The sequence below is a fragment of the Emydura macquarii genome, unplaced genomic scaffold, assembly GCF_026122565.2.
Source record: "Emydura macquarii macquarii isolate MOO-44397 ecotype Brisbane River unplaced genomic scaffold, CSIRO-AGI_Emac_v2 contig_2661, whole genome shotgun sequence".
Lineage (NCBI taxonomy): Eukaryota > Metazoa > Chordata > Testudines > Chelidae > Emydura > Emydura macquarii.
Window position 1 is genome coordinate 444,476 of NW_027132798.1, and position 27,181 is coordinate 471,656.

Below are 27,181 nucleotides of genomic sequence, written 5' to 3' on the forward strand. Positions count from 1 at the left end.
GCCGGATCCGGGGGCGGGGCTCCGGGCCGAGGCTCTCCCTGCAACGCCCGGTCCCGCCGCCAGTGGCCGCGGCGCGCTCGGCTGCTCCCGCGGGGCGGGGTCCGGCCGGGTCCCGCCGCCGCCGAGTCGGAGCCGCGCCCGGAGCGCAGCAGCTGCCGGGAGCGGGAGCGGGCGCGGGCCCCGGAGCGGTGAGGACTCGGGCTCGGGCTCGGACTCGGGCTCGGGCTCAGATCCCGGACCCGGGGCGGGGCGGGGCTCGGGCGGCCGGGCGCGGGGCTGATGCTGCCCCGGCCGGGCCCGTTTCCTGCTCCCGGGCTCCGGGGCGGGTTAAACGGGCAGCGGAGGGAGAGGCCCGGGGCCGCGAGCCCGGCCCGGCCCGGAACACGGAGGGGCGGCGCGGGGCGAACGGGGCGCACGGCGCAGGACAGGACAGGGCGGGATGCACTAGAGCAGGCACGGAGAGCAGCCCGTGCACGGTGCAATGGGTGCAGGGCGGGGGCGCACGGCGCAGGACAGGACAGGGCGGGATGCACTAGAGCAGGCGCGGAGAGCAGCCCGTGCACGGTGCAATGGGCGCAGGGCGGGGGCGCACGGCGCAGGACAGGACAGGGTGGGGCGCACTAGAGCAGGCGTGGAGAGCAGCCCGTGCACGGTGCAATGGGCGCAGGGCGGGGGCGCACGGCGCAGGACAGGACAGGGTGGGGCGCACTAGAGCAGGCGCGGAGAGCAGCCCGCGCACGGTGCAATGGGTGCAGAGCAGGGGGCGCACGGCGCAGGACAGGACAGGGCGCACTAGAGCAGGCGCGGAGAGCAGCCCGTGCAGGGTGCAATGGGTGCAGGGCGGGGGGCGCACGGTGCAGGACAGGACAGGGTGGGGCGCACTAGAGCAGGCGCGGAGAGCAGCCCATGCAGGGTGCAATGGGTGCAGGGCGGGGGGCGCACGGCGCAGGACAGGACAGGGTGGGGCGCACTAGAGCAGGCGTGGAGAGCAGCCCATGCAGGGTGCAATGGGTGCAGGGCGGGGGGCGCACGGCGCAGGACAGGACAGGGTGGGGCGCACTAGAGCAGGCGCGGAGAGCAGCCCGCGCACGGTGCAGTGGGTGCAGGGCGGGGGCGCTGGGCTGAGCAGGGCCCACGGTGGGATGGGCATGGAAGGGGTGCAGTGTGAGCGGGGGGCACATGGCAGGTGGGCATGAAGAGGGGAGCGGGAGCACGTGACAACAGCCGGGGGCGGGTGAGGCACCGATGGGGTGGGGAGAGCTGTGGGGGCACCCAGGGGACAGGACTGGGGCAGTTAGGGCCAGGGTGGCAGAGACAGGGACGAGCTGCAGGGCAGGGATGAAGAGTGCCCACTGGAGTCCGGGCTGGAGGGGCTGTGGGTGTGGGGCAGCTGGAAGCAGGACAGGAGGTGGATGAGGAGGCAGGGTGACTGTGGGGCCCCAGGCTGTTTCTCACACACGGGGTCAGTGACCAGCACCCGCCTGCTCCCCTCTCGCTGGTTCCAGGCCCCTTTGGGTGTTGCCTGCCCTGTTGGGGTTGCCATGGGTGGAGGCAATAAACCCCCAGATCCCCCGACACAGCCTGTCTCAGCGGTGGGGGAAGTGACTTGCTGCAGGCGGTCTGTTAGCATTTATTGCTGGGGCACCATATGGCATGCGGGGTGTTCCTCCCGGGGGTCAGCACTGAGCCCACCTAGCACCATGCTGGGCCCACCCTTGACTGAGGGGAGTGCCCTGCCCCGTCCCGCCCCGCCCCACCCTCTGCACCCCAAGGTTAACAGGGCAAGCACCTTTCAGGTACTGAAGTGCTTTTGCGCACTGCTGGAGTCACAGCCTCTCACGGAGCTCCCTCGAGGAGTCTCTGCCCCGGAGTGGACAGCCTGGGGCTCTGGGCCAGGCTCCTGGGCTCTTTCCCAGCTCAGGGCGGGCAGTGGGGTCTGGTGGTTAGAGCGGGGGACGGGCCTCAGGACTCCTGGGTTCTAACTTCTATCCCATCTCTTGCACTGACTCTGTGTCCTGGTGCCAGCCCTCCTGTGGCTTTGCAGGGAAGGGGGTGGCAGCAGCAGCAGCAGGGAGTGTTTACCGTCCCCATGGCCTGACTCATCCTCCCCCACCATCACCCTGTGGCTGCCCGGAAACCGGGCCCCGAGAAGCTGCCCTTGTGTAGAGATAAGGCTGTCGAAGGGGAAGCGGCTCCCAACGGGCTGAGCACGGCCACTCGTGACACTGGTGTCAGCCAGCAACTTCCCCTTCTTGCTTGCCCTGCCCTTCTCCAGCCATCACCGAGGAGCCTCCTCCTTCCCAGGCAGAGCGTGATCTAGAGCAGGGGCAGGGGCGGCTCTGCTCCTGGGGCCCCAGCCCCTAGCCGCCTTCTCACCGGAGGGCTTGGCTCCAGGAAGCGCCCCAGCGCCGGCTCTGCCAGGGCTCAGCGCTCCTGGGACAGGCAGGGCCCAGCCGCCCCATCTCCACTAACGTGCCCCTCTCCCTCGACAGGAGCCAGGATGGACGACATCTTCACGCAGTGCCGCGAGGGGAACGCCGTGGCTGTGCGCCTGTGGCTGGATAACACGGAGAACGACCTCAACCAGGGGTGACTGGGGTGGGAGTGGGCACCCTGCCGGGGGGGAGCCAGGCCCTGCCGCTGGCGCTGGGTAGATGGCCTGGCCTGGCCCAGCTCTGCCTGGCCCAGCCCAGCCGCTCTCCAGCCTGCATCCTGGGAGGAGGGGGAGGAATTCAGCTCCGGGAGCAGGAAGTGACAGCATCGCTGAGGCATGGACTCAGCCACAGCCCGGCCCCCCTTCCCTGGGGCAGCACAGGGTGTTCGGGGGCCCCTCCCGCACCTCAGCAGAGCCTTTCTCTGGCTCCGAGGGGTCCTGCCCGAGCTTCCCCGAGGCCCGGAGGAATCGGCCGCTCTCGTTCTGCTCGAGCTGAGCCTTGGCACCTGGGCCAGGCAGTGGCCACAGTTACCTCCCCCTCCCGCTTCCCTGCCAGCCTCGGGCCGGCCCTGAGAGGGAGCCTGGGCTGTGTTTAGCGGCTAGGACTGAGCTGGGGTGCTGAGACTCCAGCCGGGTCCGTCTTGTCCATCTCTGCCCGCGGGCAGCGCCCAGCCAGCTCCCCCCAGACCACCCCGAGCGCTCCACCCTCCTGGGACACAGGGGCTGCCTCCCCCGGTCCCGCCCCAGGCAGCTGTTCAAGGGCTCGCACCCCCTCTGGGGGCATGCGGAGGGGATGTGGGTCAGTCCTGGGGGTCTCTGGGCCAGGAGCTGCAGACCCTGGGCCGGCTCTGGGGCCGTTCTGTCCCCCGCTCACCAGTCCACGCCCCCTCGTGCGTAGCAGTGGGAGGGCAGGGAGAGGGGCACTCCAGGAGGTGGGGCAGGCATGGGGGGGACTATCAGGACAAGGCACTGTCCTTGGAGCAGGAGCAGACACAGGGTGGAGGCATCCCGTGAAAGAGGAGCTGCCACAGCAATCTGGCAGGGAGGCTGGGGGGGGGGGGTGTGGGGTGTGTGGAGGATGGGTCACCAGCTGAGTTGGGGGGCGGGGGCTGCCCTCTCCCAGACTGAGAAGCGGGGGGGGCACACTCCTAGAGGGTGGGTGGATGGGGGGTGTTTCTCGGTGCTGTGGGACTGGGCGATTGGGGGACACTCCCCTGCTCGTTAGGTGAGGCTGGGCTGGGCGGCCTCCAAGCCTGAGCCAGGCCACGTGGGGGGGGGGGGGCTCTCTTCCCCCCCACTGCCAGGCTGGAATCTCCTTTTAAGGCCCGGCCTCTCTCATCCTCCCTCACTGGGCAGGGGGAGGAGGAGGAGGAGGAGGGGAGGATGGAGCAGGGAGGGATTCCGGGCCACCCGCCCCAAGCAGCTGGCCAAGGCCGCCAGGCTCCTCATCTGCGTGGGGGTGGGAGGGGACTGGAGATGCACCCACGCTCCTGCCAGGCCCTCACTCCCCACAGCCCATTGGTCTGACCCCCCTGCACTGCCTTGTTATCCCACGGGTCCCCCCGCCCCAAAGAAGTCCTTCCCTCGCTGGCTGCTCCCTGCCCTCCAGCCCAGCTCGGGCCTGTGCCCGCCTTGTGCAGACCGACCCCGGGAGGAGGTTCAGGCTGGCTGTGTCTCCGTCCCAGCGCCCTTGGAACCGCACACCTGGGGCGGGGCTGCACCCAGGGCCGGGGTCACGGCCTGCCTCCATGGGGGCAGTTCAGTCCCAGGGTGGGCTGGGCCGGGTGGGGCAGCAGTGGCACGGCGCTGGCGCTGGCGCTGCCCTCCCCAGCCCTCACACGCCCGTCTCCACAGGGATGACCACGGCTTCAGCCCCCTGCACTGGGCCTGCCGCGAGGGCCGCACCAGCGTGGTGGACATGCTCATCATGCGGGGAGCGCGCATCAACGTCATGAACCGGGGCGACGACACGCCGCTGCACCTGGCCGCCAGCCACGGGCACCGTGACATCGTGCAGAAGGTTGGGCTGCCCCGCCCCCCGCGGCCAGCACACGCCCCCCTCCCTGAAGCACCCCTTGGGGGGAGCATTCACTGTACGGTCACCCCGTTCCTTCCCCAGAGTGGCCCCTGCTGGGAACCCCCCTCCCCCAAGCCAGCATGCTGCCCTTCCCCCCACCCCAGAGGGGCTGGGACTGGGCTAGCTAGGAGCTGGGGTGTGTTTGGAGTTGGTCAGTATCCCTGCCTCCCCACTCCCCCCCACGCCGAGGTTCGGAGGTGGGGGGGCTGGAGGGAGTGTGCTCCCCCACCCCTCCTAAGACTGCGGTCTCTTCCCCCCCAGCTCATCCAGTTCAAGGCAGACATCAATGCGGTGAACGAGCATGGGAACACCCCCCTGCACTACGCCTGCTTCTGGGGGCACGACCAGGTGGCCGAGGTGAGCGTGGCCCCACAGCATGGGGCCCACAGCCAGGGGGAATGGGGCACAGATGGGAGGGAGGCGGAGGAGGAAAGGGGTTGTAGACAGTGGGGGGCAGAGGAAAGGGGTTGGATAGACACTGGAGGAGGGGGGTGGGCATGGGGACTGTGCAGCAGGTTCTCATCCTGTCCCCCCCAGGACCTGGTGAGCAGTGGGGCCCTCGTCAGTATCTCCAGCAAATACGGCGAGATGCCCGTGGACAAGGCCAAGGCACCACTGCGTGAACTGCTCAAAGGTAGGAGGCCCCTGCCCTGCTGCTCCCACTCTGATCCCCCTTCTGCTTCAGCCACACCACCACCACTTACCCCCACCCGTTCCTGGCTCCAGCCTCACCTCCTCCAACCCCCATCCAGTCGCTCCTGCTCCTTGCCATCCGTCCAGCCTGCCTGCTCCCCCGCTTCTGTGGCAATGCCTGGGTACTGTTGTATTGCTCTCGCGGGCAGAGAGTTAACGGCGATAAACTCTTTCACTGGCCCCCATTTGAAAGCTAGCACCACGGCTGGGGGTGTTCACCAGAGACCCAGGTTTACTCTTTCTTAGCAGACGCTCCAAGCATTCGTGCTCAAGTGGAGTTTACTGATCAAACCCACCAAACCATTTCAGTTTTGCTTTGCATAATCAAAACATGTTCGTCTCTCGCCTGCTGGAAGCAGAAAATCAATCTCTTGTCTTCTGTGAAAAGGAAAAGGTTCATTTGACTCTGGCCTGATGTGTGGAGGCATCTCCTCCTCCTGTTTGTTAAAAGCAGGCAGCCTGCGGTGGGGAAGAGACAGGATAGAAAAGGCGAGGGACGTACAGCTTTTCTTGGTGTTCTTGGAACACTGAGCGGCTGTCAGTGATGACTGGATGCTCTGGGAGAACAGCTGGCTTAGAAGGGACCACCAGGGTCATCTCGTCCAACCCCCGCCAAAGGGCAGGATTTGGTGTGGCTGTCCAGCCTGCTTTTGAAAACCCAGCGAAGGAGCTTCCCCGACCTCCCTAGGCCGTCTGCTTCATTGTCCTGCTGTTCTTACAGTGAGGAAGCTTTTCCTGACTACGACCTCTGTAGCTCTGGACCCCGGCCCCTGTTCTGGTGAGGAATGTGGCCTGGGTTGGGTCCCTTCTCCTCACAGACAGGGCAGGGCTGGACGGGCCGTCTCATCTCTGTGCTGGATTTTTGCAGTACAGTTGATTTCCGGATCCTGTGAAAAGCTGAGAGAGGGGATAGGAGGAAGAATGGGTGGACAGAAAGTAACACAAAAAAGGAGGGAGACAGAACAGGATCTTACATGCCCCTCGCTGGAGCCTCTGTGGTGCTGGCAATCGGATAGTCCAAGTGATGGGCTGGAGGCGGGACGTCATGGTTCCGGCTTGCCTCTCAGACAGAAAATCCTTGGGCTGGCCTGCGCCTTCGGGCTTGGCAGGCAAGCGGAGCTGAGAATTTTTCAGTCTCTCCGAAAAGGGGGGTGGCAAATGGACAGTATAGTTCATCTTGTGCTTTCATTCACCAGTGAGCCCCACTTCTGTGAGCCAGACTTGACAGCTAGCTTCATTTTCTTATTTATTAAGTCCAGACTCTGTCCATGAGCCAGATCAGCGAGGCCTTTCTGGTTGGACTGATCTGTCTGCTTGTCTTGCACCTGGTTTAACATTCACTGTAGAAACATCTTGCGCAACTGTCTAAGGTTAGTTCCCATCAGGCAGAAATGATAGGCCCAATTGTCACAACAGCCTCAGGTTCAATGCTGGCTGGTCTGTTCTCCTCGACTCCTGCCCACACTAGTGCTCAATGTGTCTCCGCAGAGCGTGCTGAGAAGCTGGGCCAGAGCCTGACCAAGATCCCCTACAAGGACACCTTCTGGAAGGGCACCACCCGCACTCGTCCCCGTAAGGACACAGGGCCCTGGCTGGGAGGGGGCACCCTGCAGTGGGTTTGTGTATGGGGAAGGAGGGAGCCCCAGGGAGGGGGGAGACTGACTGTGCAGACGGGACAGTCATCACTACAGAGGATTCATGTTGTGGGGATCCCTCAGTGCAAGAAGGGGGGCTGCTTGGTACAGGAAATGGCAAGGGTCGCATGTGGGGGGCTCTGGGGATTGTGACTCCGCCTTCCTTTCTCGTTGCAGGAAATGGGACTCTGAACAAACTGGCCGGAATAGACTTCAAACAGCTGACCCTGAGCCACAAACTCAACGCGAACCAGTCAGGAGAGGTGGGCAGGCAGGGGCCCCGGGCGGGACTGCCCTGACCTCCTGGGTAGGAGCAGGAACCGAACTAGCCCCAGCGGCTGGAGAGTCTCAGGCCCATGTCAAGAGGTTGGGCCCACGAGGGCGGCCAGCCCGGGAGTGAGGCTGCTTCGTGCTGCAGCACAGCCGCTGCTGAACCTGGGGTCAGTTCCCCTCCGCACTGGGGACGAGCCCTGCCTTGCTCCCTCCGGCGTGAGGGGATAATCCAGGAACAAGGGAGGTGTACGGCTGCTGCTGTAGTGTGGGCCATGCACGTACCTGAGAGTGCTAAGGCAGCAGGCTGTCTCCAGCTAACCCCCTCCTGTCTCCCTGCAGCTGTGGAAGGGACGCTGGCAAGGCAACGACATTGTTATCAAAGTGATGACAGTCCGGGACTGGACGACCCGCAAAAGCCGAGACTTCAATGAGGAGTATCCCAAGCTCCGGTAGGTCCTGGGGAGCCTGGGGCTGGCAGGAGCGGGTCCAGGTCTCCGGGAGGAAAGGGGGAGGCTGTGCCCGCTGTTCTCACACTTCTTGTCTCTTCCAGGATCTTCTCGCACCCAAATGTGCTGCCAGTGCTTGGTGCCTGCCAGTCGCCCCCCGCCCCCCACCCCATCGTCATCACTCACTGGATGCCCTACGGCTCCCTCTACAACGTGTTACATGAGGGGACAAGTGAGTGGCGGAGCGGTGCAGGGGAGTGCCAGCACAAAGAGGATATAGGGCTGAGCCCCAGGACTCTGCTCCTGCACAAAGGAAATCAGCTGCTGTGCGGGAGGGGGGAGTATGTCTGTGGCCGCTGGGGGGGGGGGGTACCTCCTCCAGCAATAGAACTGCCCAGGGGTGAATTCTGGCCCCATCCTGTGGTGAGTCCCAGACCCCCTCCCCCAGGGAGCCCCATCCCTTCGTGCTGCACTCGCCTCATCCAGTCCCAGCCCCTGGCACCACAAACCCTGGGCTCCACACACACAGCGCTGATACTCACCCATCCCATTCGTCTTCTCCCCGGCACCGACGCTCGCCCGCATCCTGCTCACCCTGCCCATCCCCCCCGGCGCTGATACTCACTCGGCCCCTTCGTCATCTGCTCACCTTGTCCGTCCCCCTTGTCTCCCTGCAGACTTCGTGGTGGATCAGATGCAAGCAGTGAAGTTTGGTCTGGACATTGCACGGGGCATGGCCTTCCTGCACACGCTGGAGCCCCTCATTCCACGCCACCATCTCAACAGCCGCAGCATCATGGTGAGTGCCTAACCCTAACCCTGCACCCTCCGCCCGCTCTCCCAAGCCTGGCGCTCCAGGGGGCCAGGCTGCCGGCTGACCACCTCTCTCCCCGCAGATCGACGAGGACATGACCGCACGTATCAGCATGGCAGACGTAAAGTTCTCCTTCCAGTGCCCGGGCAGGATGTATGCCCCTGCGTGGGTGGCACCAGAAGGTGAGTGCCACGGGAGTGGGGGTGTTAGCTCAGCCCTACCCATCCCAGCAGGGGGTGCTGCTTCCTCGTATGCATGGTGTGTGCTCTCCTTTACCCCCTGCTCATGGCTTCCCTGCAGCGCTGCAGAAGAAGCCCGAGGAAATCAACCGGCGCTCTGCTGACATGTGGAGTTTTGCGGTGCTGCTGTGGGAGCTGGTGACGCGCGAGGTGCCCTTTGCAGACCTGTCCAACATGGAGATTGGCATGAAGGTGAGTGGAGAGGCAGGGCCCAGGCATGCAGAGATGACTAGAGAAGCTGTCTGCGGCTCTTGTCAGAGGGGGCGTGGGTGGGAAGGATCTAAGGCCTACCCAGCAGGAGGCTGGAGCCTTGGTGCATGCCTGTCCTACCTCTAACCTGCTCGCCCTCAGGTGGCACTGGAGGGGTTGCGCCCAACCATCCCACCTGGCATCTCCCCCCACATCTGCAAGCTGATGAAGATCTGTATGAACGAGGACCCTGCAAAACGGCCCAAGTTCGACATGATCGTCCCCATCCTGGAGAAGATGCAGGAGAAATAGGGGCCAGCCCCTGCTGTGTGTGCTGCCACGCTTCCCCCCACCTCCCCAAGTGCCTGCAGCAGGCGCCCCGCAGGTGGTGCTGGTGCTTTCCCACAGGGAGCAGGGTGTATACCTGCTGCAACCTGAGCCGGCTCAAAAACGGTACGGATGGTGCTGTCTCCCCTGGAGCCGCCCGGCAAGCTTCCTGCTCCACTGAGGCTCACACTACCCACTCCACAGCAACGGGTGCTGTCACCTCCACCCTCCCCCACAGCCATGGCTAGACTGGGCACAGGGCCTGGCCTGAGCCATGGGTCAACCAGCAGCGGGGAGGCGGGGGGTGGCTTCTATTAGCCACAGGGCTAGGGTCAGGAATTGGAGCCAGCCACCACCTTATGCTTCTCTTCACTCACAGGCCCAGAACTCCCCCGCCCCCTTGTATTATATATAAAGTCCCCCCAGGCCCTCTCCCCCAAGGAGGGGCCAGTAGGGTGGGCCTCGCTTGTCTGCCTGCACCTACTGCTGTTCTGGCTTTGTGCTTCACTTTTTAAATCATTTCCAGCCAGGCCACAGGAAGAGCTGCCAGTCTCTGAAATAAATATTTGTTATGAGAACTGGCCACCTGCATGACTCCTCCATCAAGACGTTTTCCCAGACGATGAGTGCTGGCAATGAGTGGTAGGGCTCTGGCTTGCTGTACGGGGTCACACTACATGATCACAATGGTCCTTTCTGGCCTGGAGTCTATGAACTGCCCTTACAGGCAGGGGGGACACACGCCCACAGGGCCAGAGCAGGGGGCTTCCACTAGCTCAGTGCCTCCATGAGGCCGGGGAGAGGGAGCCACACAAGGGCACTGCCCCTCTTCAGCCAATGAGCCCAGAGCGATTCGTAGCAGTTTTGAGGAGCTGAGGCTGGACTCTGTATCGACCCTTTGCTGCCCTGTGAGCCTAATGGCAGTGCTTGCCGTGGGGGGAGGCGCCGTGGGGGAGAGCTAGGGTCATGGGAGAACCTCACCACGCACACCCCTTTCCCCTCCCACACACTGGCTCCATGCAATCAAGGCCAGTGGCTGAGACTGGAAGGGGGGAGGGAGGGGGGTAAGTGTTCAGCCACTTGACCTGCAAGGCCCATGCAATAGCAGCCGCTGTGGGACCCAGAGGTCACGTCCCAGCCTAGGGCCGCAGCTGAATGAACACCTACTTGCTGCCAACATGCCCAGCGCACCAGCAAGAGCTAGATTTAGAACCCCCCCGTCCTGCCTACTACAGCCCCACGACAGGAGGGTTGGGTGCACTGAGATATACCCTCTCCTCAGGCAGAGGAAACAGAGACCCCCCAGAGACCCCATGTTTGGTATATCTATTGCCAGGTGCTGCTCCACTGACACCAGCCACCTCTCCCGGGCCAGTGCAGGGCATTAAGACTCCAAGGGGAGGCAAACAGCCCCTCATAGACAAACCACGAGCCAACATCAAGTGTTTAATAACAAGAGAAGATCCCACCCTTCACTGAACAAGGGGGGCCAGACCCACGGCGCAGCCTGGAGTGTCAGCTCAGTCTCTAGGTGAAATAGTGTGGCTTCTTCACATTGATGCCATACTCTGCCAGCGCCGGCATCAGGTCCTCCATGGTCAGAGTGTACTTCTTATCCTGTTGGGACAGAAGGCGGGATCAGGCCCAGCAGGGGAGCCTGATCTACCAGGCCCCTGCCCCCCAAAGAAGAGAAGGTGGGTGAAGTAGTATTTTTTATTGGACCAACTTCTGAGAGACCTTTCCAGCTTACACAGAACTCAACAGCTCTTAACAGTGACACTACTTCCTGGGTAAATGCAAGAAACAGAACCGCATCCCCTGAGATCTCAACATCTATAGTCCTCTGTCCACTGCATACAACTCCACATATCCAGAACAGCTCTGCAGAGGGACTTCAGAAAAAAGAAGGAACCACTTACAGCACCTTAACCACCTCAAACAAGAAATCACCACATCCTCCAGCAAAGAGGAAGAAAAATCAGGAAAAGTTACGTGGAAACCATGCAAGAAATCCAAAATAACAATAAAAAACCCTGATGGCAGCCATCCAAGATAAAACCAAACCAAAGCACATATTTAGCAGAGACACTCCGAGTTCAATGCCCAACCCTGAGGAATAGCTCTCTGTAAGCTCGAAAGTTTGTCTCTCTCACCAACAGAAGTTGGTCCAATAAAAGACATTACCTCACCCACCTTGTCAGTCTCATCTTCTGAGACCACCACAGTCACACCACCACTGCATACTTCAAAGAAGTTTTCCAGGCCCTTGATCATTCCTGGCACCCTCTTCTGAGCCCCTCTAATTCTGCATGACCTTGTGAGAGACGGGACCAGTCCTGCAGCGTCCAGATGGGGCCACATCACTGCTTGTTTCAAAGGTATTAGAATATTCTCCATCTTATTCCTTATACATCTAAACATAGTTTGCTTTTTTGGCTGAGCTGTGCATTGAACAGAAGCCTCCGTTCCATTGTCTACAACTGACACCCAGCTCCCTTCCCTGGGCGGATACAATTTAAACCCTTGTAATGTATACAAGGAGTTTACAGCTCTCCAGCGTGCTTTCCTTGGCATTTAACCATAGAATCATAGAGTTGGAAGGGACCTCAGGAGGTCATCTAGTCCAACCCCCTGCTCAAAGCGGGACTAACCTCAACTATATCATCCCAACCAGGGCTTTGTCAAGCCTCAGCTTAAAAACCTCTAAGGATGGAGATTCCACCACCTCCCTAGGTAACCTATTCCAGTGCTTCACCACCCTTCTAGTGAAAAACTTTTTCCTAATGTCCAACCTAGACCGCCCACCCTGCAACTTGAAACCGTTGCTCCTTGTTCTGTCATCTGCCACCACTGAGAACAGCCTAGCCCCATCCTCCCTGGAACCCCCTTTCAGGTAGTTAAAGGCTGCTATCAAATCCCCCCTCACTCTTCTCTTTTGCAGACTAAACAAGCCCAGTTCCCTCAGCCTCTCCTCATAAGTCCTGTGCTCCAGCCCCCTAATCATTTTGGTTGCCCTCCGCTGCACTCTCTCCAACTTGTCCATATCCTTTTTGTAGTGGGGGGCCCAAAACTGGACACAATATTCTAAATGCGGCCTCACCAATGCCGAATAGAGGGGAATAATCACTTCCCGTGACCTGCTGGCAATGCCCCTCCTAATGCAGCCCAATATGCCATTAGCCTTCTTGACAACCAGGGCACACTGCTGACTCATATCCAGCTTCTTATCCACTGTTACCCCCAGGTCCTTTTCTGCAGAGCTGCTGCCCAGCTCGTCAGTCCCCAGTCTATAGCTGTGCATGGGATTCTTCCTTCCTAAGTGCAGGACTCTGCACTTGTCCTTGTTGAACCTCATCAGATTTCTTTTGGCCCAATTCTCCAGTTTGTTTAGGTCACTCTGTATCATATCCCTATCTTCCAGGGTATCTACCACTCCCCCCAGCTTAGTGTCGTCCGCAAACTTGCTGAGGGTGCAATCTACCCCATCCTCCAGATCATTAATGAAGATGTTGAACAAAACCGGCCCCAGGACCGACCCCTGGGGAACTCCACTTGTGACTGGTTGCCAGCTAGACATGGAGCCATTGATCACTACTCGTTGAGCCCTATGCTCTAGCCAGTTCTCTATCCATTTTATAGTCCATTCATCCAACCCATACTTCTTTAACTTGCTGATAAGAATACTGTGAGAGACAGTATCAAAAGCTTTGCTAAAGTCAAGGTATATCACATCCACCGCCTTCCCCACATCCACAGAGCCAGTCACCTCATCATAGAAAGCAATCAGGTTGGTCAGGCATGACTTTCCCTTGGTGAATCCATGTTGACTGTTCCTGATCACCTTCCTTCTCCTCCAAGTGCCTTAAAATGGATTCCTTCAGGACCTGCTCCATGATTTTTCCAGGGATTGAGGTGAGGCTGACTGGTCTGTAGTTCCCCGGATCCTCTTTCCTCCCTTTTTTGAAGATGGGCACTAGATTTGCTCTTTTCCATGCTGAATTTCATCTGCCCACCGCCGTGGGAGGGCCTTGCACACAAGCTGGAGGAACAGGATCTCACCCAGCCCTCCCCCCACACCCCTTCCCAGGGCAGAACCTCACCTTACTCTTGTTGCGGGAGCTGCCGGACGCTGTGCCCTTCATCTTGCAGTGTTGCAAGGCATCGTTGGCAATGTCTGAAATAAACTTCTGGGCAGCCAGTGAGATCAGACGAATGCTAGCCAGAGAAAGCAAGGGAGCTGCCTCAGTCAGGAGACGGCGCATGGGTGGCTGGGGGTGAGGAGTGTCTGCTGGACCCCACAGGACAAACACCTACCATAGTCCCTGCACAAACGGGGGTCTCCTACTCAGGGTGGTTGGGGATTTTGCAAATAGCACCATGCATCACTTACATGCGTGGATCGGAGGCCTCAAATCCAGCTCTGTTGAGGTAGTAGCCGGTGACAGCATCTGGGATCTGGGAAGCAGAGAAAGTATTAATAGGGAAGGCCTTTTAGGTACTCGCCCCCCCTCCGCACCCAAGAGTGCAGCCCTCACTCCACGCCCCTCACAGAGCACTCACCAGGCTGAAACACCTTCCAACGCTCAAGCCCTGCTGTAACCACTAGCAGTCACCACCCGCCGCCGGGAATAGAACCCAGCAGTCCTGGCTCCTCTCGGCTCTAACCATTAGCCCCCACTCTCCTCCCAGAGCCTGGACAGACCCCAGCAGTCCTGGCTCCGGGCTCGCCTCCCCTCGGCTCTAACCACAGACAGCCCCCACTCTCCTCCCACAGCCCCCACTCTCCTCCCAGGCCCAGACAGACCCCAGCAGTCCTCCCGGCTCCCCTCGGCTCTAACCACTAGCCCACTCTCCTCCCAGAGCCCGGGGCAGACCTCAGCAGTCCTGGCTCCGGGCTCCCCTTGGCTCTAACCACAAGCCCCCACTCTCCTCCCAGAGCCCAGACAGACCCCAGCAGTCCTGGCTCCGGGCTCGCCTCCCCTCGGCTCTAACCACTAGCCCCCACTCTCCTCCCAGAGCCCGGGGCAGACCCCAGCAGTCCTGGCTCCCCTCGGCTCTAACCACTAGCCCCCTCTCTCCTCCCAGAGCCCGGGGCAGACCTCAGCAGTCCTGGCTCCGGGCTCCTCTCGGCTCTAACCACTAGCCCCCTCTCTCCTCCCAGAGCCCGGGCAGAGCCCAGCAGTCCCGGCTCCGGCCGCCCACCGTGGGGGTGTAGTCCTCCAGCTGCATCAGGAAGTCCACCAGCGGCGTGGTGGAGACCACGGGTTTGACGTCTCCGCCGGCTGCGCCGGGGGGCAGGTAGACGCCGTTCGACAGGGGCCCCTCGGACGGGGCTGCAGCCGCCGCGGCGGACACGGGCCCTGGGGGGGGGGGAAGAGAGCGAGAGCGCAGCGCGTCAGGGCCGGCCGGGGGAGCCGCGACACGCCGCCGGCCCCAGGTCCCCGCAATACCTCCTTCACCGCGCCCCGAGTGCCCCCGGGCCCCCTCCGCTCCGCCCCGCCCCGCCGCTCACCGGGCCCCCGGCCGCCGGGCCCGCCCTCGGCCCCCCTCGCGCCGCTCCCCGCCGGCACGGGCGGGCCCGGCACCGCGCTGCCCCCGGCCGCCGGGCTCGGCTTGTTCTCGCCGCCGGGCAGCGGGGCCGGAGCGGCGGGGGGGGGCGGGGCCGCCGGGGCGGGGTCGGGCTCCGCGCTGCCGCTCATCGCGGGGCCGGGCCGCGCCGGGCCCTGCTGCGCCGCTTCCGTAGCGCGTCCGTCTCTCGCGCCAGCCGCCACGCACGCCGCGTCGCTACGTGCGGCCCGCGCCGCCCTGACGGGACCCTTGAGCGCTGACACCTCGATTGGTCCAGGCAGCTGTCAAACAACCCGATCCCGCCCTACTTCTCTCTGATTGGTCAATGGGGGATTCCCGCCCCACCCCCGCAATAGAGTCCAGACTCCAGAGAGGCGTCCAGAAGAACCATAGAGTTCGAAGCAACAGGGCCTAAACCCTCCCCTAGAGCGGCTCCTCGGCTGGAGCCGGTGGGTGGGCGGTGGCTGCTGCCTCCGGCGCCAGGGTCCCCTGAGCTCCTGGGGGCGGGGCCACGTGGCACGTGCCTGGGGGACTGCAGCCGGGGCAGCGGGGGGGTGAAGCGGGGACCCCTGTTCTCCAGGGCCGCTCTGGGCAGGGCAGGGCAGGGCAGGGCAAAGGGGGGCTCCCTGTTCTCAAGGGGGGTGGGGGGGCCGCTCTGTGCAGGGGGGGCTCCCTGTTCTCAAGGGGGGTGGGGGGGCCGCTCTGGGCAGGGCAAAGGGGGAGCAGCCCCTTGGAAGACCCCCGGCCACGCAGCCGCCCCCCGCCCCGGAGCGAGTCCCTGGACTGCAGCCCTTGTGCTTCCGAGGGAGCCGGAGCCCGGCCCTGCTGCAGACAAGCACCCGCCCCGCGCTCAGCGCACCTCAGCCGGCTGCACCCACTGGCCGCCGGCCGGCTTCGCCAGCTCGCAGGCGGCGGGTGTCCCGGGGTAGCCCAGCGAACGGCCGCTCAAAGCAGGGCCTGGGGAGTCAGCCCGGTGCCCAGCCCCGCTGTGCTGAACCCTCCGGCTCCGGCTCAGCCCCAGCGCCCGGCTCCGCGCCCAGCTGAGCACAAGGCTTATCCCCGCCTCCCCTCCGCTCCCCAGGCCTTGCTCCTCCAGCTGGGGCTGATGCTCAGCTTCCCCGTGGAGAGGTAGCGAATCCTCCGCCCTCCCTCGGGGTGCTGGGTGCCGGGTGTCAGTGTCCTGCTGACTGGACGTGCCAGGGTCTCCTTGGATTCTCCACTCATACAGGGCAGCCTCAGCCAGGCCTTTTCAGTGACCCCTCCCCACTCAGCCCGCTGTCAGCCTGCCCTGAGAGCAAAGCCTCTCCACCCACTGCGTAGCACTGCCATAGAGGAAACTGAGGCACACAGGAGCCTATAACTAGAACCAAAATTCCCATTTCATCCTAGGGAGGGCACCTTGCTCCAGGCAGGTGGGAATGAAGAGGGGCGGCACCCTGTTCCCAGGATAGGGAAGGCATCCATGAAGGGGAGGGAGCATTGTTTCAGGTGTGGGGCTGGGGGAGCCCTCTTCCAGGCAGCAGGAAGGGGAAGGGTTGGGGGGGGGGAGGTGCTCTCTTCCAGGCAGGGGAATATGTGTGGGGGCAGAGGGGGGGCTGCCCTATTCCAGGCAGGGGTGGGTGAAGGGGACCCTGTTCCTTGCAGAGGGAGGAGGGGTGGGGGGGACCGGTCCTAGGCTATGCTGGAGATGCTTGGGAGCAGCTGAAGCAGTTTCTTCCCTGCTTTGCATAAGGCCATGAAACCAAGGGGTGGAGGGGGGGGGGGGAGGGAGGAAGGAAGGCAGAGCCCTCCCCCAGCAGTTTAAAGTGGTCATGGAGCCACAGGATCTGGTCTGTGCCCAGTCAGTCACCAGTCGTCTCCTGGGAGTGACCCCTTTAATGGGCTGGGCCCCCAGGACCCACATTTCTCCACACGGCAGACCCATGGGCTCCCAGGCGCCTCTGGGTACCAATGATCTCCATCTCACTCTGGGGCGCCCTGTCGCGAATCAAGCCAGGCCAGTCTGCTGGGGCGGCTGCCCCTGTCCTCAGGGCGCATTGCTGGCTGTTGGCAGCACCCCCAGCCTTTTCCATACCACGTAACCACTGATTATTAGGGTGCCTGGGCTACAGCATCCGAGCCCCTAGCTTAGCCGGGGCGGGCAGCACCAGGGTTAGGAGAACGTTCAGACAGGCCCAGCCGAGGCCAGGGCTCCTCGAGCTATGCTGCTACCCAAGCCCTCTGGGCTCCCGGGCTCTGTTCCTTTGTGCTTAGGCCGGGTCTCCATCAGAAAATTAGATCAATTTAACTACGTCAAAAATCCCCAACACTGAGGGGCATTGTTAAACCGAGCTGAATCCCCCTCGAGCTGGCTCCTGCCTGTGGGGAGGAGGGTTACTTGTACCACCAGGAGAACCACTGTAGCATTTTAAGTATAGACAAGCCCCCAGTCTCTGCGATGGGTGCGGCTCTCCCAAGGACAACTCTCCCCCTGCCACCTTTCCACTTCATTCTCCAGCTGGGGGCTTTCTTCCGGGGTGCCCACGACCGCGGAAACTTCTTTCTTCTTGACTGCTGGGCCAAACATCCTGCTCCTTATTTTCCCATTGTCTGCCTGGATCCACACGTGATATGGAAAGGTTTCCACCAATCCTTTAATGACCCATTTATACCATCCCAACTCCTCGTTACCAAATGCCTCACCTCATGCTCTGCACCAACAGCAGGGAATGGATGATTTTTTGTCCACGTCCCCATTTCTTGCTCAAGGTACCATAAAGGTCCCGACTCCAGAGAAAATACAACAGCGCTAATATATGTTTCAAGATTGCATGCTCCAGTCAGCTTTGTCTGGTGGGCTGGATTTGGCCCATGGTCTGCCTAGTGGCTACCCCGACCAAGAGTAACTTTTTAACCTTTCACTAAGCAATTTTCCACTTGTTTTTAGCCACGTGGGCTGGTGTTTTCAGGCAGTTGCTGCATGCAGTGTTTTGCCACTTCTTGGGGGAGCTGCTTTTTAACTATACTCCATTTACATTTGATGCAAACCCCATCGTGGGTCATGGCATCATGACATAAACTGCACCAAGTATCATGGCACAAATCCCCACGCAGCAGCATGATGCAGAGATTCAATCTCTTTCCCCCCAACGTATATTCCTGTTTCTGTGGGTTTTTTTGCCAGCTTTCACACTTGTTTTGGGGCAGTTGTCTGGCAAAGCACACAGGGAAACTAAGGCATGCATAGGAATCGTAAACCTATTACCAACATTCTCACTTTGTTACAAAAGTACATGAAACAGCAAATACTGGCAGCTGAGTGTTTTATTCTCCCTAACCCCAGCTACTCCACCTGGACAGACTCCAGAGCCCAGACTTTTTATTTCCTTTGGGTTCACACCTGTGAATGCAAGGCCAAGCCCCCACCAGTAAAGTTCACGTGAAAGCATCTCCTCTCCCTGTGTGGGAGCTGCTTTGGGGATGGAGTCCCCAGTGTCACGCCCTCTGGGGGGGGACTGGGGCCAGGCAGGGGAATGCACAGCTCAACTTCCACGCTGGACTTAAGAGGAGAAGCGCCTGAGATAAGTGGAGGTGAGGCAGCCAGCAGCCATTTCTTACCAGAAGTCCCTGAGGGGCCTTTAAACCCTGTCCTCCAGGAGGAGCAGTGAGCTACGAGGGAGGGCACCCTGTTCAGGCTCCATGTGGATAGGAGGAGACATCCTCCTGGCCAGGGAGAGGGGTGAGAACAGGGGGTGAGCCTTTGGTTTAGCCTGCTATGATCCCCTTTCTATCCTCAGCCCTTGCCCCCTGCTGCAGGTGTCCCTAGTTGAGCAGTGCTTTCAGGAGCTGTGGGAAATTGGGGGTGCCCCAGCCTGTGACAGGGTCCCAGGAGGGGCCAGCACAGAAACCCTGCCCTTCCACTGCTGCATCCAGACAGGACAGCTGGCAGCCCTGGGTGACCTAGGGAGTCAGAGAGCTCAGTCAGTACACGCGCTGGCAGCTCCTATCCCACGCCCCAGCCCAGCCCAGCCCAGCCCAGGGGAAGAGCTGCGTTGAATGGTGGGTCTGACGGGGAAACAATTGCTCTGTAGAGTAAGCTCCAGCTACATGAGAATCAAAGGTTAGAGCTGGAGAAGCCCAGCCAGGCCCCCCCCTTCCCTCTATTCCAGGGCAAAGCTGGTCAGATCCCCTCTCTGACAGCACTCATCTCTACAGCCCCCCAGCCTGCATCCTGCCCTGAGCATGACGCCCCAGCCCCCACTCACGTCGTACAGGGCGGCGCTGGGCCCCTTGCCCTGGAGTTTGTAGAGCACCGGGTTCAGGAAGCCCAGAGGCGGCAGACCCTTCTGCAGACGGCGATCGTTGATCAGTGCTACGATGCCCCCCACCACGGGGGTGGAGGCCTGGCGGAGGAGGAAGGAAAGGTGCTTCACAGCTGGGGGGAGCCAAGGGGCTGAACCCACCGCCCAGGCTGGGGCTTGCTCCTTACCGAAGTCCCTGACACCCAGGGCACGGGGATGCGATTGGTCACCACCCAGTAGTTGTCAGACAGGGCAGCCAAGTCAGGGTAGGCACGGCCACTGCTGTTGTAGTAGGAGCTGGGCGGCAGCTTCGGGGCCGAGCGCAGGAAATTCTGGACTGCAGCAGCCTAGAGGGACAGACAGAGGGGGAGGCAAACCTCGCACCTGGGCCCTGCTCCTTCGCCCCGTCCCCACCCGACCAGCCACCCTTAACCCTGGCCCATTGGGCTCCTGCAGCTACTGCCCTGGCCCTACAGAACCCAGCCCACCAGGACCTGTTTCCTCCTCCCCCCAGAATCCTGGCCCCGCCCACTCGCTGCCCGCCTGGCCCTTCCTCCCTCCCACAAGCTGTGAGCGAGCTAGCCCAGCCCAGCCCAGCCCCACCTTACCTGGTAGTCGGGCATAGGGAAGACATTGCTGAAGCCCCCGCCGCTGATGTAGTCCGTCACCTCCCAGGTCACCAGGAAGGGGTTCTTAAAGGCTGTGCCGCCCACTGTGGTCACATAGGGGCTGTGGGACAGGGGGAGAGCTGCTTGGTCTGCCCATGGCCTCCGCCTCCCTGGCCAGGCCACGGAAGACAACTTCTCATTTGTGGGCACCAGCAGTTCCCACTAATCCCGCAGGTGTCCCAGGTCCCCACTGCCCCTACAGCACAGAGGTTTCCAGGGCTCCCCTCTCCAAAGGTCCCTGCGGTTCCTCTCCCCCACTTCTAGCTCAGTGGGCATTGGTCTCCTGCCCTGCCGCCTCTGCAGTCCAGCCTTGTAGGTGCTGCCTCCCTTGCTCTCCCCCCAGGTGCATCTCTGCCACAGCAACCCCAGGCTGCAGGACCCCAAACCCCCTGGCTGGGGCAATGCTCCAACACCCAGCCCAGGATGCAGCAGGGCCAGGAGCGGTGACAGCCTGTGCCATCCCTCCGGCAGCTCGGCTGGGGCACTGCGCGCTGGGAACTTCACTAGGAGCCTCAGCATCGTCTGCCTGAGACTTCCCTCCCCCCTTTCCCCGTCACCTGGAGGCTGGGAAGCTGGGCTGGAAGGCATGGCTCCCTCCAGCAACCTTTCTGCAGCCAGCTCCTTCATCACCTGCAAGGCAGAAGCACTGGGTCAGCCTGGCACTTGGCTGGAGGGGGCAGAGGGGATGGCTCTCGAGGCCTTGGGGCCAGGAGACAGGCACACCTCTCTCCACCCGAGAGCTTCAGGGAGTGACTTGTGGGCGGGGATGTGGGGTTCACCCTGATTAGGGAGCCAAGCTGGGAATCCCACGCCTAGGGTCCCAGCAGAGTCCCTGCTGCACAGCCAGCAAGAGCCACATACTCCCACGGAGGAAGGCAGGCCAGCCCAGCACGGACCTGGCAGAGCCAGGGTGAGAGGCACCAGGAGGTGGCTTGTACCTGAGGCGAAGAGCACAGTCAAGCCCCGCGCAGCAGCCTTCATGAACTCCACGTTGAGGCGCTCCATGTAGGCCCGTGACAGGCTGTCCTCGTTGTCACCGTAGCTCACCGAGTGCACCCAGGGCAGTGAGGACATGTTACTGAGTAGCAGCAGCCAGGCCAGGAAGGGCTCCTGGCTCTCGTGCCTCCCTGCAAGGGGCAGCAGAGAAGGGATCAATCCCCATCTGCAACCTCCATTCCCAAGGGGCAGAGCAAAGGCGGCCCAAATGCCTCTATCCTCAAGAGGAAAGCAGTGTGGGAACGTAACATGGGGATCAGCGTTAGGGCAGCCCTGGCCCCAGGAAGGTCTCATCCTGGATACTAACAGAGATGAGCTTAAGACCTGACACAGGCCATTTAACATCCCTGCCAGAACTGTTAGTCACTGCAATCGTTCTGGCTAGACTAATAGCCATAGAATGGCCAGTCTCTTTTTCAGTCTTGCTGAGTCCCTAGCTGCAGTGTATCCTGTGGCAGTGAGTTCCACATGCTAATTACATATAGTGTGAACAAGAATTTCCTGTCCATGCACTGACTGTGCTGGGAGACAGGGAAACCAGAAGCCCCCAATCTCCCTCCGCTTGACTGATCAGTGCGTATTGACTTTTCTCACGCCACCCCTCATTTGCATCCCTTCTTCCACTCATTGCAATCTCTCTTGCATCCAAGAGAAAGAAAAAGAGCTGGCCAAGCTGCTCCCTGAACCACTGGTGGATTTTCTGTAAGTTTTGGAACACTGGGGAAGATCCATAGGACTGGAAGAAAGCTAATATTGTTCCAATATTTAAAAGGAGGAAACCAGACAGCCTGGGTAATTATAGGTCTGTCAGTCTGACCTAGATCTTGAGCAAGATAATGGAGTGGCTGATACATGACTTGATTAATAAAGAATGAAAGGCGGATAATTAATACCAATCAATATGGGTTTATGCAAATTAGATCTTGTCAAACAATTTTTTTTAATGAGATAAGTTTGCTCACTAAAGGTAATAATGTTGATGTAACATCCTTGGACTTCTGTCAGGCACTTGACTTGGTACTGCATGACATTTTGATTAAAAAAGCGAGAAAGATATCAAATTAACACGGCACATGTCAAACTGACTGAGAGCTGGCTATTTAAAACCAGCAGTCAGCAAACAGGTACACGTCTAGTTGGGACCTGCAGGGTCAGTTCTTGGCCCTACTACTATTTAACATTTGTATCAAAGACCTGGAAAGAAAAAAAATCGTTACTGATAAAGTGTGTAGACAAAGCGGATGAGGTGATACCTTTTATCGAACCAACTTCTGTTGATGATCGAGACAAGCTTTTGAACTACACAGAGTTCTTCTTCAGGTCTTCTGTATCTTTCACCAACAGATGTTAGTCCAATAAAATATACTAGCTCGCCCATCTTGTGTGTCTCACATCCTGGGACCAACACGGCTACAACACTGCATACAAAGTTTGTGGGGGACACAAAGATTGGGGGAGGGATAAATGAAGAGGACAATGGTAAAAAACTAGACAAAGTGATCTAGATTGCTTGGTAAACTAGGTGCCAGCACACAATATGCCTTGTAATATGGCCACAGGTATACATGTAGGAACAAAGAGCACAGCTCATACTTACAGGACGGGAGTCTCCACCCTAGGCCGCAGTGCTTCTGTAAAGGACTTGGGGGCTAATCAGCTGAACACGAGCTCCCAGCAGAACGCTGTAGCTAATAGAACTAATGCAGTCCTTGGATTTATAAACAGGGGAATCTCAAACAGCAGCAGAGAGGCTATTTTACTTCTTTACGTGGCCCTGGTGTGTCTGCTCTTGGAATCCCGGCTCCAGTTCTGGTGTCCACTAACCCAAATGGATTCAGAGATCATAGAATAGAATCATAGAATATTAGAGTTGGAAGGGACCTCGGGAGGTATCTAATCCAACCCCCTGCTCAAAGCAGGACTAACCTCAGCTATATCATCCCAGCCAGGGCTTTGTCAAGCCTCAGCTTAAAAACCTCTAAGGATGGAGATTCCACCACCTCCCTAGGTAACCCATTCCAGTGCTTCACCACCCTCCTAGTGAAAAACTTTTTCCTAATGTCCAACCTAGACCTCCCCCACTGCAACTTGAGACCGTTGCTCCTTGTTCTGTCATCTGCCACCATTGAGGACAGCCTAGCTCCATCCTCCCTGGAACCCCCTTTCAGGTAGTTAAAGGCTGCTATCAAATCCCCCCTCATTCTTCTCTTCTGCAGACTAAACAAGCCCAGTTCCCTCAGCCTCTTCTCATAAGTCTTGTGCTCCAGCCCCCTCATCATTTTTGTTGCCCTCCGCTGGATTCTCTCCGATTTGTCCATATCCTTTTTGTAGTGGGGGGCCCAAAACTGGACACAATACTCCAAATGCAGCCTCACCAATGCCGAATAGAGGGGAATAATCACTTCCTGCGATCTGCTGGCAATGCCCCTCCTAATGCAGCCCAATATGCCATTAGCCTTCTTGACAACCAGGGCACACTGCTGACTCATATCCAGCTTTTTATCCACTGTTACCCCCAGGTCCTTTTCTGCAAAACTGCTGCCTAGCTTGTCTGTCCCCAGTCTGTAGCTGTGCATGGGATTCTTCCATCCTAAGTGCAGGACTCTGCACTTGTCCTTGTTGAACCTCATTAGATTTCTTTTGGCCCAATCCTCCAGTTTGTTTAGGTCCTTCTGTATCCTATCCCTACCTTCCAGGGTATCTACCACTCCCCCCAGCTTAGTGTCATCTGCAAACTTGCTGAGGGTGCAATCTACCCCATCTTCCAGATCATTGATGATGATGTTAAACAAAACCGGCCCCAGGACCGACCCCTGGGGAACTCCGCTTGTGACCGGCTGCCAGCTAGACATGGAGCCACTATAATGGCTCACTATAATGATTGATCACTATAATGATTAAAGGCTTGGAAAACATGCCTGTAAAGCAGTGGTTCTCAAGCGGATGTGATCAGGCCCCCTTCTGTGTGTCTGTAGTTGTTTGTGTCCCTCCCCCCCCACTCCAAATACATACACCACCACTCAGCTCTGAAGGTAGAGCCACGACTGCTGGCCGGTGCCCAGCTCTGGAGGCAGCGCCACGCCAGCAGCAGCACAGAAGGCAGGCGATGTGAAAAGTGATATTTGTCAATATCAGTTTTCACAGCAGACTTAGTGCCCCATTGCCACCCTTACTTCTGTGATGCTGCTGCCACCTCGAGGCTGACAGCCAGAGCTCTGCCACCTCCCCGTGAGGGATTATGGGGGTTAGGGGAAGAGAGCACCTCCTGGGGATATGCATGGCCCTTCTGCAGGAGCCCCAGTCACCCAGGGCTGACAGCCAGAGCTCTTAAAAAGCACACAGCTCGCACCTCCCTTGATACATTCCCACACCTGCCTTGGCAGGCCTGCCCCATAGTTTGAGAAGCGCTGCTTTCTAGTGCGATCCTTGAGTCGGTTTAGCTTAAAAAAGGTCTGGTCTATGGGCCAAGTTAGCGTCCAGCAAGCCAGGGAATGAATCCACAGCATCCTCACTTGCCACATGGACCCTGCTACAGCAAACTAAAAGTTCCCTAGTGTGCTTTCATGTACACAGCAGTACATCAAAGTGCAGTACAGAGCTTTTAGTGCATGGTAGCAGGGTCCACCCAGCAAGCTAGTACACTGTTGATTCACATCCCCCTTGCTGTGTGCTAATTTTCTGCAGAGATGAGCCAAAGAGAAGGTTAAGGGGTGACTTGATCACAGTCTGCAAGTACCTACAGGGAACAGAATTCTAATCATGGACTTTTCAGACTAGCAGAGAAAGGTACAAAAAGAACCAGGGCCTGGAAGTTGAAGTCAGACAAATCCACACTGGAAATAAGGTGCAATTTAAAAAAACAAACAAAACAGTGAGGATAAGAAACTACTGGAACAAACTACCAAGGTCTGTGGTGGATTTTCCATCACTGGCAATTTTTAAACCAAGACTGGCTGTTTTTCTAGAACATATACGTCAGTTCAAACAGGAATTAAAGAAGTTTTCCGGCCTGTGTCAGGTCAGACCAGAGGATCACAACGGCCCCTCTGGCCTTATAATGTATTAATCTCTCCACAGTTGAGTTTTTCACCTTCCTCTGAGCCCCTCTGCTTCTGCACTGTCCTATGTAAGATGGGGACCAGTCCTGCAGTGTCCAGATGAGGCCACACCGCTGACTGACACAAAGGCATTAGAATGTTCTCTGTATCATTCGCCATCTTCTCTCTCATGCATCTGAACACCCTGCGCATTGAGCAGGTCTCCATTGCGCTGATGCCCAGGTCCCTTCCCTGAGCTGAAGGCGTTAGTTTAGACCCTGGAAGGTGCATGAGTTTACACATTTTCCCTCCACTGTGCATCGACTGACCTGGAATTTCATCCGTCATCACGCTGCCGATTCCCTGGCTGGGTTCGATCTCTCTGAAGTGCCTCATCATCCTCTCTGGTCCTGACTAACCCAAATGACTTAGTCACCTCCCTCTCTGCTCCCCCACTTTCCTGATCTTAGTAAATACATTAACCAAGATGGGATCTAGTCCAGAGCCTGGCAGCCCCTACTCTTCAACATCTACCGTGAGGAGAATCAGCTCTTTGCTTTGTCTCCTGGCCATTTTCTGATCCAGGACAGAATTTTGCCTGTTACCCCTGGTGATTTAGCTTCTGTAGCAGCCACTTGCGGGTGGGACCAGAGAGAAGGGATCAGCTGCCTCCAGAAGGAGCAGAGGCAAAATTAACTGCAATGGCATGGGGTGGGGACTTGTTTTGCTGAAGACGCAGGTGGAGATGCGAGAGCAGCATTGGCAGGGGAAGAAAAGACCAGTTACGTGCATGGGTGGGGGAAGTGGTACAGGTGCAAGCACATGTCAGGGGTGGGGTTAGTACCTGCATTGCTGAAGACCCAGGTGGAGATGTTGGCGCCTGTGCTCATGATGTACTCCACATCCAGACTGGCCTCCAGCCCCGCCTTGCCCAGCCCTTGGTGCCCGATCACATGGTCGACCCGAGAACGATGCCCAAAGCTGCGGCCGAAGAGCAGCATGAACTCAGCCAGGTCGGCTTGGTGGAAATACTGCTCCAGGAACTGCGGGGACAGGCAGGGAGGCTGTGACATTCCCCTCTCCCGCCAGCTCGCAGACCCGGACACAGGCCCTTAGCGCGCACACGCCACCGACTGGGATTCCCACTGGGGCTTGCCTAAGCCCGCTTCACATCTGGGTGCTGCATGTGGGCAGAGCTACCTCCACACAGGCCTGGCCGCTGTTACCGTGATTACTGGGGTACAGGCCTGGCCTCTGTTGTGCAGGGAAGGGATGGTGTGTGACCACGGTTCTCTGTGCGCAGGCGGGGGCCCTCTTGTGAGGGGAGGTGCATAACCACGGTTACCTGGGCTCAAGTATGGCTATTGCCATGGAGGGTGTTGCCACGGTTACCTGGGCACAGGCCTGGCTGTTGTTGGGCAATGCCCCGATGTCCACATCTGTCAGGTTGTATCTCTTGCGAACGACAGCAGGCGTCACACCCAGATGGAAAGCTGCCCTCCTATGCTGGTTCTGTGCTGCCACCACCTCGGCTCTGCTCACCACCTCCCTCTCCGCAGGGAACCGGTGCAGGCCACCCACTGGGTCCCAAGAAGAAAGCACAGGAGACAGGGTTAGGGCCTGCATCTCCACTGGTGGCGGTGGTGAAGCAAGAGTGCGGGGCGGGTGTGGAAATTTCCTAGTTCCTCTTCCTTTATGGTCTCTGTGTGAGCAACCGAAGCTCATTCGCTCCAAGCTGGCCAGTGCTTGGATGAGAGATGACCCACAAAGACCCAGGTGCTGCAGGATGGATGCTTAAGCAGGGGACACCCGATGCCACTATGCTGCAGAAGCCCTGGGCACTCAGCAGGGAGCACTCCCCTATCAGGCTGGGTACTAAGATGCTCCTAGAGTTTGCCTCTGAAAGCTCCCCTGCAGGTTCCCCAGACATACCCAGACGGGTGTCTCAGCCAAATCTCTCTGGTGCCTCCCTGCATTCCTGCAGAGGATCCAACATGCCCCTTCGCTTCCTATCCCAGAATGCTACAGTGTTCTTGTGCCACTGCTGAAGGGCTGCTTCTTCCCACCGCACAGATGGCTGCCTGTTAGTGGCAGAGAACATCACCCCATATCCTGCAGCTCCCTCAGCAGGGTGGGGGTGCCTGGTTTGGCTAACACTAGTTAATGACACCTGGCCTGTTTCCCCATGTGCAGAGCAGAGGCCCCGGGCCAGGCCTACGGACAGCAGGTATCATGTCTGGGAGTATGAGGGGCACAGGCTCTCTCACTGTCAGGGCATGAAGGAGAATGCAGTGGCTGAGGATCACAGGAGCCAGCCGGGAGCAGCAGGTGCTCCAGTTAGCACATCTCACACACCAGGGGAGCCTGTGTCAGCTCTCACGGTCTCCATAGTGCCTGGCACGTGCAGCCCTCCCCCCCCAACTCAGGGCAGTTCATACCAAAGTCGATGTGCTCTGCCAGCGCCTCATGGATGGTGTAGGGGACAGGGGAGCGCACAGCGCTGCGC

The 27,181-nt window shown here is 59.4% G+C and overlaps 3 protein-coding genes across 4 annotated transcripts; 1 reads left to right on the forward strand and 2 right to left on the reverse strand.

Annotated features, from left to right (window-relative positions):
• The first annotated feature begins 63 nt into the window (after positions 1-63).
• Positions 64-9,709, forward strand: ILK (integrin linked kinase). The gene is made up of 13 exons (XM_067564641.1): positions 64-188; positions 2,493-2,589; positions 4,289-4,454; positions 4,773-4,868; positions 5,049-5,145; positions 6,693-6,776; positions 7,016-7,101; positions 7,451-7,560; positions 7,662-7,789; positions 8,235-8,356; positions 8,454-8,553; positions 8,672-8,802; positions 8,962-9,709. The coding sequence occupies exons 2-13, from the start codon at positions 2,501-2,503 to the stop codon at positions 9,109-9,111; spliced, it is 1,359 nt and encodes a 452-aa protein (XP_067420742.1). The 5' UTR covers positions 64-188; positions 2,493-2,500; the 3' UTR covers positions 9,112-9,709.
• An 843-nt stretch (positions 9,710-10,552) lies between these two features.
• On the reverse strand, positions 10,553-14,901 carry TAF10 (TATA-box binding protein associated factor 10). Its single transcript, XM_067564642.1, has 5 exons — positions 14,639-14,901; positions 14,329-14,486; positions 13,517-13,581; positions 13,227-13,341; positions 10,553-10,743 (listed from the first exon to the last, which is right to left on the reverse strand). The coding sequence occupies exons 1-5, from the start codon at positions 14,823-14,825 to the stop codon at positions 10,654-10,656; spliced, it is 615 nt and encodes a 204-aa protein (XP_067420743.1). The 5' UTR covers positions 14,826-14,901; the 3' UTR covers positions 10,553-10,653.
• Positions 14,902-16,765: 1,864 nt separating this feature from the next.
• Positions 16,766-26,201, reverse strand: TPP1 (tripeptidyl peptidase 1). 2 transcript variants are annotated; one of them, XM_067564643.1, is made up of 8 exons: positions 26,068-26,201; positions 25,520-25,718; positions 20,581-20,769; positions 20,200-20,272; positions 19,583-19,703; positions 19,163-19,321; positions 18,939-19,076; positions 17,352-18,633 (listed from the first exon to the last, which is right to left on the reverse strand). In XM_067564643.1, the coding sequence occupies exons 2-8, from the start codon at positions 25,674-25,676 to the stop codon at positions 18,496-18,498; spliced, it is 975 nt and encodes a 324-aa protein (XP_067420744.1). In that variant the 5' UTR covers positions 25,677-25,718; positions 26,068-26,201; the 3' UTR covers positions 17,352-18,495. The 2 variants fall into 2 exon arrangements, with proteins under 2 accessions (XP_067420745.1, XP_067420744.1); XM_067564644.1 differs by lacking the exons at positions 17,352-18,633; positions 25,520-25,718; positions 26,068-26,201 and adding exons at positions 16,766-17,287; positions 21,892-22,669.
• Between the last annotated feature and the right edge of the window lie 980 nt (positions 26,202-27,181).

Bases quoted from the DNA above. Each gene is read 5' to 3' on its own strand.
- ILK (XM_067564641.1), top strand. From the start codon at position 2,501: ATGGACGACATCTTCACGCAGTGCCGCGAGGGGAACGCCGTGGCTGTG. The intron at 7,102-7,450 runs GTGGGCAGGCAG...GTCTCCCTGCAG, and splicing joins ACGCGAACCAGTCAGGAGAG to CTGTGGAAGGGACGCTGGCA. The intron at 8,554-8,671 runs GTGAGTGCCACG...GCTTCCCTGCAG, and splicing joins TGCGTGGGTGGCACCAGAAG to CGCTGCAGAAGAAGCCCGAG.
- TAF10 (XM_067564642.1), bottom strand. From the start codon at position 14,825: ATGAGCGGCAGCGCGGAGCCCGACCCCGCCCCGGCGGCCCCGCCCCCC. The intron at 14,487-14,638 runs GTGAGCGGCGGG...CCCCCCCCCCAG, and splicing joins GCCCGGCGGCCGGGGGCCCG to GGCCCGTGTCCGCCGCGGCG. The intron at 10,744-13,226 runs GTGAGGTTCTGC...CTGTCCCAACAG, and splicing joins GCTCCCGCAACAAGAGTAAG to GATAAGAAGTACACTCTGAC.
- TPP1 (XM_067564643.1), bottom strand. From the start codon at position 25,676: ATGCTGCTCTTCGGCCGCAGCTTTGGGCATCGTTCTCGGGTCGACCAT. The intron at 20,770-25,519 runs GTACTAACCCCA...TGCCCCTTGCAG, and splicing joins CTGGGTCTTCAGCAATGCAG to GGAGGCACGAGAGCCAGGAG. The intron at 18,634-18,938 runs GTGAGTGGGGGC...CTGACTCCCTAG, and splicing joins CCAGCGCCGCCCTGTACGAC to GTCACCCAGGGCTGCCAGCT.